Below are 16522 nucleotides of genomic sequence, written 5' to 3'. Positions count from 1 at the left end.
CTGTATTTCCACCTCAAATCTTCTTAACTATGTGCAAAAATTCCTTATTTCTACCCAACATATCCCTAATTCCATCCCAAATCTCTGACCTCCACTCAAAAATACCTTGATCCCTCTTACAATCCCAAATAATTCATCCCAAATCCTGAAGGTTCCACAGAAATCCCCTTAATTTCACATAAGGATTATTTAATTCCATCCCAAATCCCTTTAATTCCGCCCAACCTCTCCTAATTTCACCTCAAATCCACTGAATTCCACTCTAAATTCCCTCAATTCCACACAAAATCCCTTCCCCAACTCACCAGCCCCCCAAGTGCCCCCAAATCCCCCCTGACCCCCAAGTGTCCCTTTGGAGCCCCAAATCCCGGGAAGGGCCCATGGGAAGGGGGGGCTGGGGGCTTTGGGGAGGTTGGGGAGGATTTGGGGGCCTGGAAGGCACTTGGGGGGCACTTGGGGGTCCCATTGCAGTGTGAGGAAGATTAATGGGGCACTGGGAAAGAACTTGGGTGTCCGAGGGGACCCTTGGGGGGGTCACTCGAGGGTCCAGGCACGGAATCTGGGGGTCCAACGAGGATTTTAGGGGTCACTTGTAAGTCCTGAAGGAACTTGGGGGTCAGGTGGGGGTCCAGGGAGGTGATTTGGGAGTCTGAGTGGGTATTGGGGGAGCACTTGGGGGTCCTGGGGCCCTTCTGGGGCAGTTTGGGGTCCGGGGGACACTTGGGGGGCTGCAATGGGGGTGGGACCGACCCGCTTGGGCACGGGGGGGGCGGGAGTTGTAGTCCCGCCTGTGATTGGCCAGAACGGGCCGCGGTGCACGACGGGAGATGTAGTACGGGACAGGCTCAAAATGGCGCGGACTCCATGTCCCGTCACCGCCCGCTGCATTCCTGAACGCTGATTGGCTGCAGGCGGTGACGGGCAGGCGCATCGCCCAATCAGAGGGAGCGCAGACGGAGGGCGGGACTCGACGGCGCTGCCGGCAGAGTTGAGCAATGGCGGTGCCATAGGGAGGTTTGGAAGATAATTGAGAAAATTTAGGAAATATTCGGGGACTCAGGGCGGGCTTTGGGAATCCCGCACGACCCACCCACCCCCCACAGACCCGCGGGACCCCCCCGGGGCCGTGTTGGCCGTGACGGTGAAGGAGCCGGGTAAGCCCCTCCCCCCACCCCGGGATCCGCCTCGGGACCCCCCAAAATCACCCAAAAAAATCCCTGAGACCCCAAACCGCCCACCTGGGACCTCCCAAACTGCCTCGGCCCCCCAGGATGCCTCAAATCGCATTCTGAACTCTCTGGAGCATTTGAAACACTTCGCCCCCACCTAAACGCCTCAGAGACCCCCTAAACCCCCTCCTAGACCCCCCCAACCTCTTTCAGAGCGTCTAAACTGCTCAGAACCCACCGAACTACCCTCAGGCTATTCTGTATTTCCTCCCAGACCCCCCAAACCACCGCAGGACCCGCCAAAATCCCTTTCTGAAGCAACCAGACCTGCCAAATTCCCTCAACCTCCCCCCAGGCCCCCACTCAGACCTCTCCAAACTGCCCCAAGACTCCCAAACTACCTCAAACCCCTCCTAAATTCTCTCCCAGTCTCTCCAAACTGCCCCAAGGCCCTCAAATTACTTCCAGAACTCCCCAAACTAGGCCAGGATCCCCCTAAACCCACTCCCAGAACACCCATACTGCTCTCAGATCCCCCCAAAGCATCCCTGGGTTCCCCAAACCTTTCCCAGGACCCCTACAATGCCCTCAGATCCCCCCCGTTCCACCCCAGGACCCCCCAAACCCTTCCCTGGTCCTCCAAAGTACTTGTGGACCTCCAAACTGCCGCCAGACCCTCCAAAACAACCCTAGGACCCCCTAAACTGTCCCAGGACCCCCAAACTGCCCCAAGAGCCCCCTAAAACACCTCAGGCACCCCAAACTGGGATCTTGAAGTGACAGCTGAAACAGAGAGAACTGAAGCTGAGTGAGACACGTGGGCAGCCCGAAAAAACTGGAAAATGGGATTTATTTATTGTTTATTTCTAGAAGTTGAAAGGGGGAAATTGGGGATGATGCTCTTGGAAAAGGGAACGGTGTGAGTGAGTGAGGAGTGACCTCAGTGTGGGGAACAAAGGGAGTCACCCCCAAAGGGGGCTTTGCTTGGGGAGCATCTCTGGATGCTGGAAAATCCTGGGATCCTCCGATCCCCCCAAATGGAGGTGCCTGGCACAGATCCCCTAAAACCCCAAACCATCAAGATTTGGCCAAAACCCCCTCCAAAATATGCAGATTAAGGCCAAAGGAATTCAAAGCACCAAAATTCACCTCCAAATTTACTCTCTCTGATCTCTCCACTTTGGGGTTCTGGGGGTCCCTCCTGTCCAGGCTGTTGGGGGTGCCTTGTGTTTTGGGTGCCCCTCTCTGGGGTTCTGCCTTTTCCAGGCTGCTGGAGATCCTGAGAATGCCAGGGGTCCCCACTCTGTGATCTGACCCCTTTGGGGTTCTGGGATTCCCCCTCTCGAGGGTCCCAATTAGGAATGCCGAGGGTGCCAGAGGTCCCCTATGCGCTGACTCTCTGCTCGGGGTGCTCAGGGATCCCCTGGGATCCCAAAAAGGAGACCCTGGAAATGGGGCACCCTCAGGACCCCTGGCATCCTGGGGAGGGGGGACCCCTATCCCCAAACTGGGGTACCCCAGAGAGGAGGGACCCCAAGAATCCCAAAGTGGGGAGACCAGAGAGGAGGGACCCCTTTGATTCCCAGGACCCCCGGCAGCCTGGAGAGGGCAGGGACCCCAGAGAGGGGGAACCCTCAATTGACGTGGGACCCCCAGCGGCCAAGACAGGGGAGACCCCCAGAACCCCAAAGTAAAGAGACCAGAGAGAGGAAACTCCTGAGATGTTTTTTATTTACTTAATCTTACTGTTTTTGAGGGTTTTAAGGGCACAAGATGCCTGGTGAATTCCAGAGATGGACTTGGGCAGGAGGATCCCCCAACCTTATTTTTCCCCCCAAACCAGGATTTCTCCTTTCCAAAGCTTGTCAGGATGGAGGAAGAGGCTGCGAGGAAGAGGAAGGTGCCCCAGGACCCCCAGGCAGGTGAGGAGGAAGTCAGTGCCCCTTTGCCCCTCCCTTGTGCTGCATCTTCCAGCCCAGCATGGCCCCGGCTGCAGGACAACCCCGCTGCCGACGCCGTCCTGCCGGGGCCGGGTTTGGGGGGATGTCCTTGGCCTTCCCTGTGGGCCGGAGGCAAATGCCCTGCCTGTCCTTGTTCCTTCCTGCCCCAGGCCCCGAGCTGAGCACGGAGAGCGCGGAGGACAAATCCCCCCGGCAGAACCTGCTGGCAGAGGCTGTTTAGAATGGCTTCACAGACCAGGAAGTCACCGGGAAGGAAAATCCACGGAGATACCCCAGGAGGAGAAGCTCCAAAACTAGACCTGTGTGCTCTGAGGAGGAAAAACCAACCCAGTGCCCCAAAGGTGTCCGTGGCTTGAGCAGGTGCTCTGACCTGGTGATGGAGCAGCAACACCACTCAAGGGAGAAGCGCTACAAGTGTCTGGAATGTGGGAAGAGCTTCAGCCAGAGCTCCACCCTGATCCGCCACCAAATGATCCACAGTGGGAAATGGGCCTACACATGTGGGGAATGTGGGAAGGGCTGCAGCTGCAGCTCTGAGCTGATCTGCCATCAAAGGATCCACACTGGGGAATGTCCCTATGAGTGTTCCGAGTGTGGGAAGAGGTTTCAGACCAGCTCAGTTCTCCTCAGGCATCAGCGCACACACACCGGGGAGAGGCCCTTCTGCTGCACTGACTGCGGGAAGAGATTCAACCGCAAATCCAACCTCATCACCCACCGGCGCATCCACATTGGGGGGAGGCCAGACAGGTGTGAGGAGTGTGGGAACAGCTTCATCCGGAGCTCTGCCTTGACCCAACACCAACGGACCCACCAATAAGGGAAGCCCTCAGAGTGCCCCAACTGCGGGAAGAGCTTCGTCTGCTGCTCCAGCTCCATCACCCATTGGAGTACCCACATTGGATGATCCACAGTGACCCACGTTGAGGACAGACCTGATGACCCATGTTGGGTAAAGACCTGGTGACCCACTTTGGGTAGAGTCTTGGTGACCATCATTCCTGGTGACTCACATTGGGAAAACACCTGGCTGGTGGTCTCCTCATCCTCCTGGTTCCCTGTAGGCATCTGGGTGAACAGAGTGGGAGGAACATCCATCAGGACACAGACCTGACCTTGAAAATCCTGTGGGATGAGGGAATTTGATGGCTTTAGGCCTGTGCCAGGACATCCCTCATTGGAATGTCCAAGCAAACAATGCCCTGTTTGCAAATGTGTCAGTGGTTGGCTGAGGGGACTCCACTCTGGTTTCAACCCCAGATTAACATCCTGATGGTGAGGCAACCCCAGGAGTCAAATGGCTGTCAGTCAATCCCTTTATACTCTAAAGGTCCAGTCCCCTTTCACAGGGGCAGGTTCTTCCAACATATCCCTTCTTGGGGTGTGTGTGTGGAAATTCCTCCCTTAGGGTGGGAGCCCCCACCAAGGTCACTCCTCAAGGCTGAGAGCAGAGATCTCCCCAGGTCCCTTGGGCTGGGTGAGTTCCATTGATCTCTACTTAATAATTCTTTCTTTTGTGATAGCTTTAGTAGAATTGCTTCATCAGTTGCTCTAGGATGGTGCACTGTCCTGTCTCACACTATACTGCTGGTAGGTTTAGCATTTATATTGTGTAGTAAATAATTTTGATTGACATCTTTTATCTGATCACTTGTAATAATAAATAAACCCTAAGCCTTCCATAATTCCCCTGCCCCAGGGTGCCCCCCCCTCTCCAGCAGCCCCAGCACCCCACAGCAGGTTGGGAGCTCAGGGAGCCACCACAGAGCCCCCTTTTCCAATGCCCCCTCTGCCCAAAGACCCCCATGGGACTGTCCATCCTGTCAGCCCAATCCCCATTTTCCACCCTTCTGCCTATTCCTCCCCTTTCCCATTGTCCCCTCAATCCCCAGGCCCCCCCAAGATCAGTTTGGGGGTCACAGCTCACACTTTCCCTCTTCTCCCACCCCTTACAACTCATCCCCCCAGTGCCCATCCACCTCCTGATCAGTTTTGGGGGTCCACCCCTCCCTTTTTCCCCATTTTTCTGACCTCTCCCATCCCTTTTCCCGTTGTTCCCAGTCCTCAGTTTCCAGCACCACTCTGTTTTCAGAGGGGTCCCACTCCCCTCTCGCTCACTGTGGGGGTCCAACCACCCCTTTTATCCCGTTCCCCTCAGACCTTTCCCACCATCCCCTCCTCCCACCCCCCACGCTGCTCACCCAAGAGCTGCTCACCCAGAGTCAGGAGGGTCCCAGCACCACCAGTGCCCCTAAAGGTTCCCCCAGAAGGGGGTTTGGTGGGGACTTTGGTGAGCTCTGAGTGTGTTTGGGGGGTCTTTGCATGTTTTGTGGCAGTTTAAGGGGGTGCAGCTTATTGAGAAGTATTTGGTGAGATTTGATGTATTTCTGGAGGATTGAGAGTTCTTTAAGAGTTCAGGGGATTTGGGGGGAGTTCAGGGGTATTTTAGAACAATTCAGAAATATCTGGGAGACCTCAGGTATTTTTGGAGTATTTGGGGAAGAATGAAAGTTGTTTTGGGGAAGAATCAGGTATTCCAGGAGGTTTCAGTTATTCTGGGAGAATTCCTATATTGGGGGAGGGATCAGAGTTACTGTGAAATGAATTCAGGGATATTTTGGGATAATTGGTTTCTATTGGGATACTCCCACATGTGAGTCTCTGTCTGTGCTTCCCTCCCAGCTCAGATCTGCTCTGGCAGTCCCTGAGCCCTCAGTCCTGCCCCAAACTGCGGCCCTGGGGCAGCTCTTTGGGTGACATGGGGCAGCAGAGACCCCCCGGTGCGGCTCTTTCAGTGCAGGAAAGCCCAGGAGGGGCTGGAATCTCCCTTATCCCGGGCCGTGGGATGGAGGGCCCGGCACAGCATCCTCGGGGCTTTGGCAGAAAGGCTGCAGTGGGGAGGGACAGAGCGAGGGGGAGGGACTGACACACACCACTCATCTCTTGTTTGTGCCACTGGTGTGACACCCCCTTGTCCCCCTGAGCCCCGAGACAGATCCAGCAGCTCAGCGCCTGCTCCGCGCTCAGCCCCAAGCTCGGGATGGGCCGAGGGGTCTGGGACACAGCCCCGCTCTGGGGGGCACAGCCCCGCTCTGGGGGGCAGAGCCACTGCTGGGGGCACCGAGGGGGCCGGGGGGCCTTTATCCCCCTGGTGCAGCTCCGAGCGCCCGAGGGCACAGCCCTGGTTTGTGGGGCTGAGTCACAGCAACCCACCCAGGGCCGCACTGTGAGCCAAAGTGCCTTTATTGACACCGTGGGCAGGCACAGGGGCTGTGTCTGACACGATGCAGCTCCCCAGGAGTCAAATTTGGGCCAGTTTAGGAGGGGAATTTCAGTGAGGACACCGGACATTCTGTGGTGCGGATCCATCTGAGTGACATCAATCACTGCACATCCTTCCAAACTACACAAACATCTTGTGAATCACCTGAGACACACATTTTTAGGGCTTAGGCAAATGGTTAAAAGACTGAATGTCTTTTGGCAATGTATTTTTCTTCTAACTAAACATTGTTTACTGGGTGCAGCCTCTGGGACAGAGAGGTGTTTTGATTTATTTCTTGCAAATGCAGGACTAAACTCTTTCAAGGTTTTCTTTATCTAAAACTCTGTTTGGTTAAAAAAAAATTTGTTTTATCGTTTTACTGTTGTTTGTTCAGAAATTCCTGTGTCCTGCTTATCTTTGATAGAAAAATAGGAAACATTTGTCTTTTCCCCGGGTTCAGGGCAGTTCCTAATGAACAAACCCTTCTAAGTCGCTCTCAGCAAGTCCCACTATAGCAAGCCTGGCTTCAGGGCTGCCCTCCCACCCCCAGGTTCCAGCTGGTTTGGGGCTGCAGCCCTGCTGGGGCTCGGGGCTTGGTGCGGGTGAGGGCGGGAGGAGCGGGCTCTGGGGAGCTCGGCCCCAGTGTCCCCCCGTGTCCCCTCCCTAGGGGCTGTGTCCCCCCGAGTCCCCCATGTCCCCTCCCCAGGGACCATGTCCCCCTGTGTCCCCTCCGTATCCTCCCATGTCCCCCCGTGTCCCCTCCCCAGACCCCGCACAGGGAGCGGCTCTCTGCCCGCTCCTTCCCGCGGACCCCCCGGCGGGCTCGGAGCGAGTTTGTGCCTCGGGGGTGGCCGCAAACATCGCGTTCCTTCCCGGGTGTGACAGGCCGAGAGTGACACGCTCGGGACAGACATCGATTCTTTGTTACTGCAGAGCTGGCCCGGGGCTGCTTCACAAATCCAGCACCAACTGGCAAAGCTTTTTACCATTTCCACATCTTTGCAAACAAAGCTAAACAAGCTTGCAAGCAGCTACGAGACATTAAAGCTCAACAGAACGCTTGTTATTTCAGGCTCAGCTCTTTCCCTCCTGCAGGTTATGGGAAAGGGGTGTCAAAGCACAAACTCTGCTCTGATCCTTTCAGGTGTTTCCTTCCTCTTGGAAGAAGCAGCTCCTGCCCCTGAACAGGCTCCTATGCCCTCGCAAAAATTTCAGCTCCCTTTGAACTGTGAGCAGGCAGTGACTTCTCTATTTCTTTAAAATTTAAATTGTCTTTTTCTCTTCTCTATTTGTCTTTTTTGCCTCTTGATCTTTTTCAATCTCTCTCCCTCCCCTCTCTTTCCCTCCCCTGCCTTTTCCCCTCCCTCTGTCCTTTCTACCCCCTCCTCCCGGCAATGCCTGTTCAGCTCAGGGCAAACCCTGCCCTGCCAGGGCTTCCCGAGGTGCCTCTTGCCCCTCCAGCCCAGGGGCTGCAGAGCCCCAGCCAGGCTGTGCTGGCTCCATGGAATGTGGCACACACGGGGGCTCGGCTGCCTGCAGGTCTCCTCAGCCTCTGCCTTGGCACAGGCGCCCCAGAGGATTCACCTGCAGGGGCCGGGAACACCAGTCCTGGGCTCTGAGGCTTCTCTGCCACAAAGGGAAAAGAAACCCAGGAGACAAAGTGTTCAGGCCAAGCGGAAGCGTTGAACCCCTGCAGTGATCCCGAGGAACAGTGCAAGTGGGGCAATGCTGGGAAAACCAATGCCCTGGGGAAGGGCAGGGGGTGGGAAGAGCATCTCTCTCTTGGGAAGCACCAGTGGGATGGGGATGGAGCCCTGGGGTTGGTGTGGAGCACTCAAATTCCAGGCTGTGGTCACTTCTGAAGGCTGAAGATCCATCTCCAGGTCCTCAGACACACCTTGGTGCCTGTGAAGGACCTGCCTCAGCTCTCTTGCCCTCCTGAGTCCCAAGAAGATCCCTGTCCTGGGTAAGACTCAGGATGGACTGAGGATCCAGCAAGGGAGGCCAAAGCAGAGGGGAGAGGACCCAGCCCAGCCTTGTTCTGCTCTTCCCTTCCCCAGGGTCAGAATGGCAGACATCACACCTGGTGCGTGTTCTCCCTCTGAGTGTGTTCCTGGGAAGCCTCAGCTTCAGCCTGGCTGTGGCCCTGACTGGTGGGTCCCACCCAGGCATCCCGTGGGGAGGATCCGGGCCAGGCACCTCCATTTTAGGAGATGGGAGGATCCCAGGATTTTCCCAGCATCTAGGCAGGCTCCCCAGGCAAAGCACCCTTTGGGGTGACTCCCTTTTTGCCCTAAACTGTGGCTCAGGCATCTGCTCCTCACTCTATCACAGGAATATCATCCCCAGTTTCTCTCTTGCAGCTGCAAGGAAAAATGCCAATAAATTAATCCCATTTTCCTGCTTTTTAGTGCTGCCCATGTGTCTCCCTCAGCTTTCTCTATTTCATTCTTTGGAGATGTCGTTTCCCTCAACCGGAATTCTGCTGTGTGTGCCCAGACATGTGGCCTGGTTTCCAAGGAAAATGCTGTTACTTTTCTGAGGCTGAGGGCAACTGGGCCACAAGCCTGGAAAGGTACAAGGCCCTGGAAGCTTCCCTGGCCATCAGAAGCATCACAAGTGAACTGATGAGAACTGGGCTTGAGCCTCTGTGCTAGCACCAGAGTGGGAAATGTGGAGAAATAAAGAGAATAAACCCATCCCCAAAACTGCCTGGCCCCAAACTGGTCCCAGTGCTGGAGCCTGGAGCCAAGCCCTTGGGAAAAGCCCCATCTCTGTGTAGGGGATGGACACAGGTGGGAAAGAGGAGGGGCTGAATGCAAGACCTGCCACCCCTGATGTTTCTTTGCTTTACACAAGTTCATTCTATGCTCTATTACTGGCTCGTAATAACATAACTAAGCCCTAAGAGCCACAAAGATGGGCAGTTTGTGTGCCACTAACTAGACATGGAATAATCACAAAGAAATTCCCTCCCAGGGGATTTGCAGGAGGAATACACAGTGCTGCAGGACATGCTCACACAGAGGGTTTCTGGAGCAGTTCTGGGGTTAAATTTTGCAATAGAGAAAACCAACTGCTGGACTGACTTGAGCTTGATTTGCCTACGGTGATGTGGGGATGATGGAAGACTTCCTGAGGTGCAGCTTGTATTCTTCAAGCTGCCTTCCATCCCCAAAAGCTCAGCAGCCTCTGCAAAGCAGGATGTGAAGCGCTGCAGAGCTGCTTCTGTGTGAGCAACGAGGGCGGCACCGTCAGCAAAAAGCAGGTCTGGACAAGGTGATTCAGGGGCTTGGTGTGGGCCTGCAGTCGCCTCAGGCTGAATGGGCTTCCATCGGTACGATATCGGATGGAGATGCCGTTTTCTTCATCGAGCTCTGCCGTGGCTCTTTGGAGCATCCTGCTGAAGAAGATTGTGAATAGAGTTGGTGCAAGAACACAACCTTGTTTCACACCACTGGTTACTGGAAAGGGCTCAGAGAGTGCATTGCCAGATCTGACTGGTCCACGCTGATCCTCACGATCCTCAGGATGATCATTTGGAGGAACCTGGGGAGACATCCGAAACATTCCAAGATCTGCCACAGCCCTTTTCTGCTCACAGTGTCAAAAGCTTTGGTGAGGTCAAGCAAAGTTCTATGGGTCCTTTGTTCTGTTCCCTCCACTTCTCTTGCGAATCAGAGCTTAAGTCAGTCCAGCAGTTCCCCTACCTGGGAAGCATCATTTCCTCAGACAGTAAGATTGACAAAGAGACAGACAACAGGCCAGCAATGGCTTACAGAGCCTTCTGAAAACTCCATAGAAGACCCTGGTCCAAAAACACCTGAAGAAAAGTACAAAGATCAGTGTCTACAGAGCCATTGTACTGTCTGCTCTTTTCTATGGGTCTGAATCCTGGGTCATCTACCGCCACCACCTGCGGCTCCTCGAACGCTTCCATCAGCGCTGCCTCCGTTCAATCCTAAACATCCACTGGTCTGATTACGTGACCAATGTGTCTGTTCTGAACAGGCAGGGGTCAGCAGTATGGAGGCCATGCTGCTGAGAACGCAGCTGTGCTGGGCAGGGCACGTCTCCAGGATGGAGGATCACCCACAGCCTCCCGAAGATTGTGCTCTATGGAGAACTCGCCACCGGCTGCCACAAGAGAGGAGACCCGAAGAGGAGATACAAGGACTGCCTGAAACAACAGCTCAGCCTTGGCCATATTGCCTGCCCCAATGGTCCACTGTGGCCTCCAATCAGGATTCATGGAGACACACCATTCACGACGCTGCTGCTTCCTTTGGGAACGCAGCACAGTCAGTCTGGAGGAGAAAAGACAACGCAGACAGAACCGTTCCTTGCCAATATGGCCAAAGGAGACGTTCCCCTGTGCCTTTTGTGACCGGACTTGCCTATCCCGTATCGGCCTTTTTAGCCACCAGCAGCTTGCAGCAAGCGTGGGTAGTGCCCTTCCCAAATCTTTGTTCACAAAGCCTGGCCATGAGAATGCTTTTTGCTTCAGGACAGACCCCCAAGACACTCCTTCAATCAGTCCCTTCAACAGTGCAAAGTCTCCCTGCTATCAGTCCAAGCTGTCAGTTCTGCTGCCCCTTCCTTCCTTCACTCAGAATGGAAAATTCCATTATTTTATATTCTTTGTGCCCAAGATTGCCCTGACCACCATGTCACCCACCAGTCACAGAATAATAGAATGGTTTGGGTTGGAAAGGACCTAGACAAGGTTGATCATCCAGCCTTGCCTTGAACAACTTCTGGGGATGGGGCAGCCAGAACTTCTCTGAGCAACCTGTGCCAGGGCCCCAGAACTTTCCCAGTAAAGATTTTCTTCCTAATATCTCATCTAACACTTCCCTCTATCAGTGTGAAGCCATTGTGCCTTGTCCTGTCACTCCAGGCCCTTGTAAACAGTCTCTCTCCATCTTTCTTGTTGGCCTCTTCAGGTCCTGGAAGGCCACAATTAGGTCACCCCAAGACCTTCTGTTTTCCAGGCTGAACAATCTCAGCTCTCTCAGCCTTCCCTCATGGCAGAGCTGCTCCATCCCTCTGATCATCTTGGTGGTCTCCTCTGGACTTGCTCCAACAGCTCCATGTCCTTGTTGTGCTGGGACCCCAGAGCTGGAGGCAGCTCTGCAGGTGGGGCAACATCCAACCAGGTGTGTTCCAGCAAGGACAGTGTGGAACCTCCTGGAACCAAAGGGGACATTGTGACACCACAGAACCTCCTGGAACCAAAGGGCCATTGTGACACCACAGAACCTCCTGGTACCAAAGGGACACCATGACATGGCACAACCTTTGCAAGCAAGAAGGAACCGTGAACACTGAAGAATGTCCTGGAATCAAGGAGCCCGTGAGGCACTTTAGAGCCTGGTGAGACCAAAGACATCTTTGGACACTCATCACAGACCAGCCCCTCCAAATGACCATTCCCAGCACTGGTTTGTCACCCACCTCTGGGAGGTGGTTTCTGCCTTCCCAGAGGGACATCAAGAGACTGGGCCAGAAGTCCAAGAAATCCGAAGTTATTGTCCTCTCGGGCACAGCATCGTCTGTGCCACCAAGGGCTGTGAGCAGACTTGCTGTGCTGAGGCTCTCGGGCCTTGTTGCCTCCTGGCACAGCCCCAGGAAGGCTGGGCACTGTCACCCCTTGTCCTGCCCTCAGCATCACCCCCCAAGCCAATGACCCCAGCAGAGCCGTGAGCAAGGTGTGAGGGACAGGATGTGCCTTCCCTGGGCTGGGGGTCAGGGCTGGGCCTTTCTGCTGCCTCCAGCCAAGCCAGGCTTTGCTCAGCACCTGAGCTGCTGCCCAGAGCCTTTGCCTCCCTGCAGTCGTGGCCTCCAAGGGTCTGCGAGATGAGTCCCTGGGGAGGCTTTGTCAGGATTTGCCCTTGAGGGGCTCCTTAAAGCTTCAAGGGCTGCAGGTTTTTCAAGGTGCTTTGGGTTTGGGTTTTGACTTGGAATCTGTGAGAGGTTTGTGCAATCATGGCCTCCTAAGATCTCCTCAGGGTCACAGAACTGGGAGGGAGCAGGGCCAGGACAGCTGAGCCCAACTGGCCCAAGGGATGTTCCCTTTAAAGCAGAGCCGTGATCAGGGTGTTAATGGGGTGTTGGTCAGGAAGGGCTGATCTGTGTCTGGGCTGGGCTGGGCATTGGACACTGAGTGGTGAGCAGTGGAGCAATGGTGTTGTGCTCCTCATGTGCTTCTTGTGGGGTTTATTGTTATAGTTCCAGCTTTTATTACTGCTATTGTTGTCATGGGTAGCAGTAGTGTGTTCACTGAGGGTAACAGAGAACACTCACCAGATCATTTTCCCTGTTTCCTGCTGTAGCCCCTGCAGTTACAGGGCTCTGTTTGCTGGTTCACATGCAGGTTTAGAGCCCCTGGAGAACAAGCAAACAAGGAGCCTCTATAGAGTCTCTTCCTTGGCATGTTCTTGAGAGTGACTTTGCAAAAAGCCCTAAGACTGCATGTCCTGAGCTAAGGAGAAGCCCTTTCCTGATGGAGCTGCTGTTGTGGAGCCCAGCTGTGTCCCAGCAGTGCCCATGGCCTGTCCCTGCCTGTGAGCCCAGGATGGACATGCAGCAGGTCTGTGTCCCAGCTGGCAGAGGACCAAGGCCTCAGTCCAGCCCAGGGGCTCTGCAGGAGAGTGTACAAGTGGAAAGAGAGCAGGTCAGCAAAGGCCCAGTGCTGGTGCTCCCTGGCAGTGCTGCTGTGCTGGGACTCTTTGCCCTTCTCTGCACACATGGAACTGCCCAGTAGGTGCCTGAAAGTCTCAAAGGAAAAATCCAAGGTATGCAAGGGAACTACAAAAGTGTTATTTTGTTTAAATAAAAAGATAGCACGGTTGCTCAATTAAATATTTAAAGAGTCAAATTAATAAAGAATACAGTGATTTAGATGAGAGGATGAATAAAATAATTTCATTGACCACAACATTATGAGAGAACCCACTGAGCACCAAGGAAAACCTGGGAAGGCAAACTGAGCCTGTCATGAGTTTTATTGTGAGCACTGTACAGAAGAAAACTGGCAGGTTCCTCCTGCTGAAAAGCATCCAGTCATCATTTTCCTCAGGGCATCCTTGAGGTCCTGGTTCCTCAGGCTGTAGATGAGGGGGTTCAGTACTGGAGGCACCACCGAGTACAGAACTGACAGGGCCAGATCCAGGGATGGGGAGGAGATGGAGTCAGGCTTCAGGTAGTAAAATATGCCAGTGCTGACAAACAGGGAGACCACGGCCAGGTGAGGGAGGCACGTGGAAAAGGCTTTGTGCCGTCCCTGCTCAGAGGGGATCCTCAGCACAGCCCTGAAGATCTGCACATACGAGAAAATTATGAAAATGAAACAGCAAAAAGCTAAACAGGCACTAACCACAATAAGCCCAAGTTCCCTGAGGTAGGAGTGTGAGCAGGAGAGCTTGAGGATCTGGGGGATTTCACAGAAGAACTGGCCCAGGGCATTGCCCTGGCACAGGGGCAGGGAAAATGTATTGGCTGTGTACAGCAGAGCATTGAGAAAGGCACTGGCCCAGGCAGCTGCTGCCATGTGGGCACAAGCTCTGCTGCCCAGGAGGGTCCCGTAGTGCAGGGGTTTGCAGATGGCAACATAGCGGTCGTAGCACATGATGGTGAGGAGATAAAACTCTGCTCCAAGGAAGAATATAAGGAAGAAGACCTGTGCAGCACATCCCATGTAGGAGATGGTTGTGGTGTCCCAGAGGGAGTTGTGCATGGCTTTGGGGACAGTGGTGCAGATGGAGCCCAGGTCTGTGAGGGACAGGTTGAGCAGGAAGAAGTGCATGGGGGTGTGCAGGTGGTGGTCGCAGGCTACGGCGCTGATGATGAGGCCGTTGCCCAGGAGGGCAGCCAGGGAGATGCCCAGGAAGATCCACAAGTGCAGGAGCTGCAGCTGCCGCGTGTCTGCCAATGGCAGGAGGAGGAAGTGGCTGATGGAGCTGCTGTTGGGCATTTGCTACCTCTGGGTTTGGGGACCTGTTCATAGAGAAAAAGACAGAGACAAGTCATGTCATGCTTCCTTGAGCTAAATGATGCCATTTCCCACAGGCTGTCTGACTTTGACTCATCCACCCTTGTTACCTCTCTTGGAAAATCCTTCATCAAGCTCCCTAACTTGAGCTTACTTTGTGCTTTCTGGGAGTGCCATGAGCAGCCAGGCCTGTGTGTGTGGGTACTGGAGGAGCCATCCCTGCACCTCTGCAGTGGGTTTGTGGCCATGGGGCAGAGGGACTAGGCTGGATATTCGAATTTGTCACATGGTATCACTCCTAATGCAGAAAGGTTCGTTACCATTTCCACTCCCAGGTCTAAACCAGGTGGGTGGCACAAAGTGGATTTAGGGAATTTTTTCTGACCCACTTTCTATGCCTTTCTACTGCACTTGGAGGGAGACCCTGAGAGGTGTGGGAGGCAAAGGGATTCCTGTGGCTTAGGACAAGGTGAGTGGCTGGACAGGCTTGTTCCCAACTGCTCTGTGTTTGACCTTCGAGGATCAGAGGTCAATCACCCTCACACGTTACCCTGAGTAGAAACCAGACCCTGCTGAGAGCAGAGGGATCACTAAATGTCTCAGCCTTTCTTAAGGTCTCTGAGGGCGACTCAATTCTGCCAAAGACATACGAAGTTCATTTGACAAACCCAGAAGCATTTCCTCAGTTGTAACATCTTTGTACATTGCCATGGGGCATTCAGGTAACACCAGTGTGCTACAGAACATTAGGACATTACAAGGAGATACCTGAGTGCCCTGAGGATGGTATGTCATTAAAGGATAGTCACCTCATTCCCCTGTCCCACACACTGCTTGGCTCACAGCTCACCAGTTAGAGGAAAGCTTGGACATTCCATTCCTAAGGACACACCTGCATGGCTGGATTCACAAGGGCAGTGCCAGACTCAGGAGCTGCAAATCCCAGAGCCTCAGTGAGAGAACAAGGCAACAAGAACAACATCAGAGTAGTGGAGAGACAAGGGAAAAATATTATAGTGCTCTGTGTGAGAAGCCAGGGAAGAGACAGCAGGCCCTGAGGACAGTGTTACCCTGACCCAGCTGTGCCACCTGCCAGACACCAACAGTGCCCTCCTTCCCACAGCATTTCTCTTTTTAGCTCCCCTTCATGCTTTCATCATGTCCCTGCGACCTGGACATTTCCTCCTGAGAGGTGCCTTTTCCCTGTCAGCACTCCCAGTCCCATCCCAACCTCTGTGCACTCACCCTGGCCCTACAGGAACCTGCCTGTCTGCAGGGCACTGCCTGGGGCATGTTCTGTCTGCAGGTGGGAAAGGGCAGCTCAGACCATCCCTGATGGGCCCAGAAAAGGTGATCATTGTGCTGTCCATAGCTGAGGCACTTCAGGAGGCTCCCAGAAAACTGACTGACTCAAAGTTACACATCAGCAGTCTCAGTTCATGTTCAAACATTGTGTTGAGGTTACTTGTGTATCTCTTTCAAGTCAGAAGATTGTCTTATTCTGTGATTGCAACTCCTATTGTTCTTCTTTCATTGCCAAACCATCTCACCCTTCTCCAAGTAAGAAAATTGAAAACATACTCAAGAAATTTTCCGATCATTTCCGTAATCCCTGACTTACCATCTTCTTGGGAAGCATCCTCCAGACCCATACCCAAACAGACCTGGAGCTGTGAGCATCCCTGACCCACACAGCTCCCTCTCAGCAACAGGAACCTGCCCTGCTCAGGGTTGCTCCTTCCACCCAGAGCTTCTCCCCCAGCCCTCTGAGCAGCTCCCCAGGCTGGCTGAGAGCTGACCCTGTCAGGTAGCAGAGTCCCTGCCCCAGCTCAGGAACCTGGGCTGCAGGACCCTGCTCTGCACCACAGCCCTGGGCACACCTGGCTGCACCCCCCGGCTCAACAGCTATTCCAAAGTGTCCACCAACAGCCCCCTCCTCACACATCCCATCAGCTGGGGCTGGGCCAGCTTTAGGAGATGCCTCCAGGAGCTGCCCCTGCATTGCCCTGCACCCACAGACTCACCGTGTCCAGCACTGCAAAGATTTCTCCTCCAAGAGCTCTCAGTCATCCTCCCAATGCTGAGCCCCTTTAAGCTCTGTCTGTGCCCTGCTGGTGTCCCTGAGCTGCCCTGG

At 54.3% G+C, this 16522-nt stretch overlaps 2 protein-coding genes and 1 pseudogene across 2 annotated transcripts in view; 1 reads left to right on the top strand and 2 right to left on the bottom strand.

Annotated features, from left to right (window-relative positions):
- The window catches only part of LOC139673814 (zinc finger protein 850-like), a 701437-nt gene that overhangs the window by 542703 nt on the left and 142212 nt on the right, over nucleotides 1–16522 (bottom strand). The window lies entirely within an intron of this gene.
- Nucleotides 1015–16522, top strand: part of LOC139673818 (zinc finger protein 850-like) — a 190382-nt gene continuing 174874 nt past the window's right edge. The window contains 3 exon segments of the mRNA XM_071559639.1: nucleotides 1015–1154; nucleotides 3013–3091; nucleotides 3280–3964. Coding sequence (XP_071415740.1) covers nucleotides 3507–3964 — 458 coding nt within the window. The 5' untranslated portion in view covers nucleotides 1015–1154; nucleotides 3013–3091; nucleotides 3280–3506.
- On the bottom strand, nucleotides 13402–16040 carry LOC139674169 (olfactory receptor 14A16-like; annotated as a pseudogene).

Source organism: Pithys albifrons, chromosome 7 (assembly GCF_047495875.1).
Source record: "Pithys albifrons albifrons isolate INPA30051 chromosome 7, PitAlb_v1, whole genome shotgun sequence".
NCBI lineage: Eukaryota > Metazoa > Chordata > Aves > Passeriformes > Thamnophilidae > Pithys > Pithys albifrons.
The sequence above is the reverse complement of the archived record's forward strand: the minus strand, read 5'-3'. Positions and strand labels throughout refer to the sequence as shown.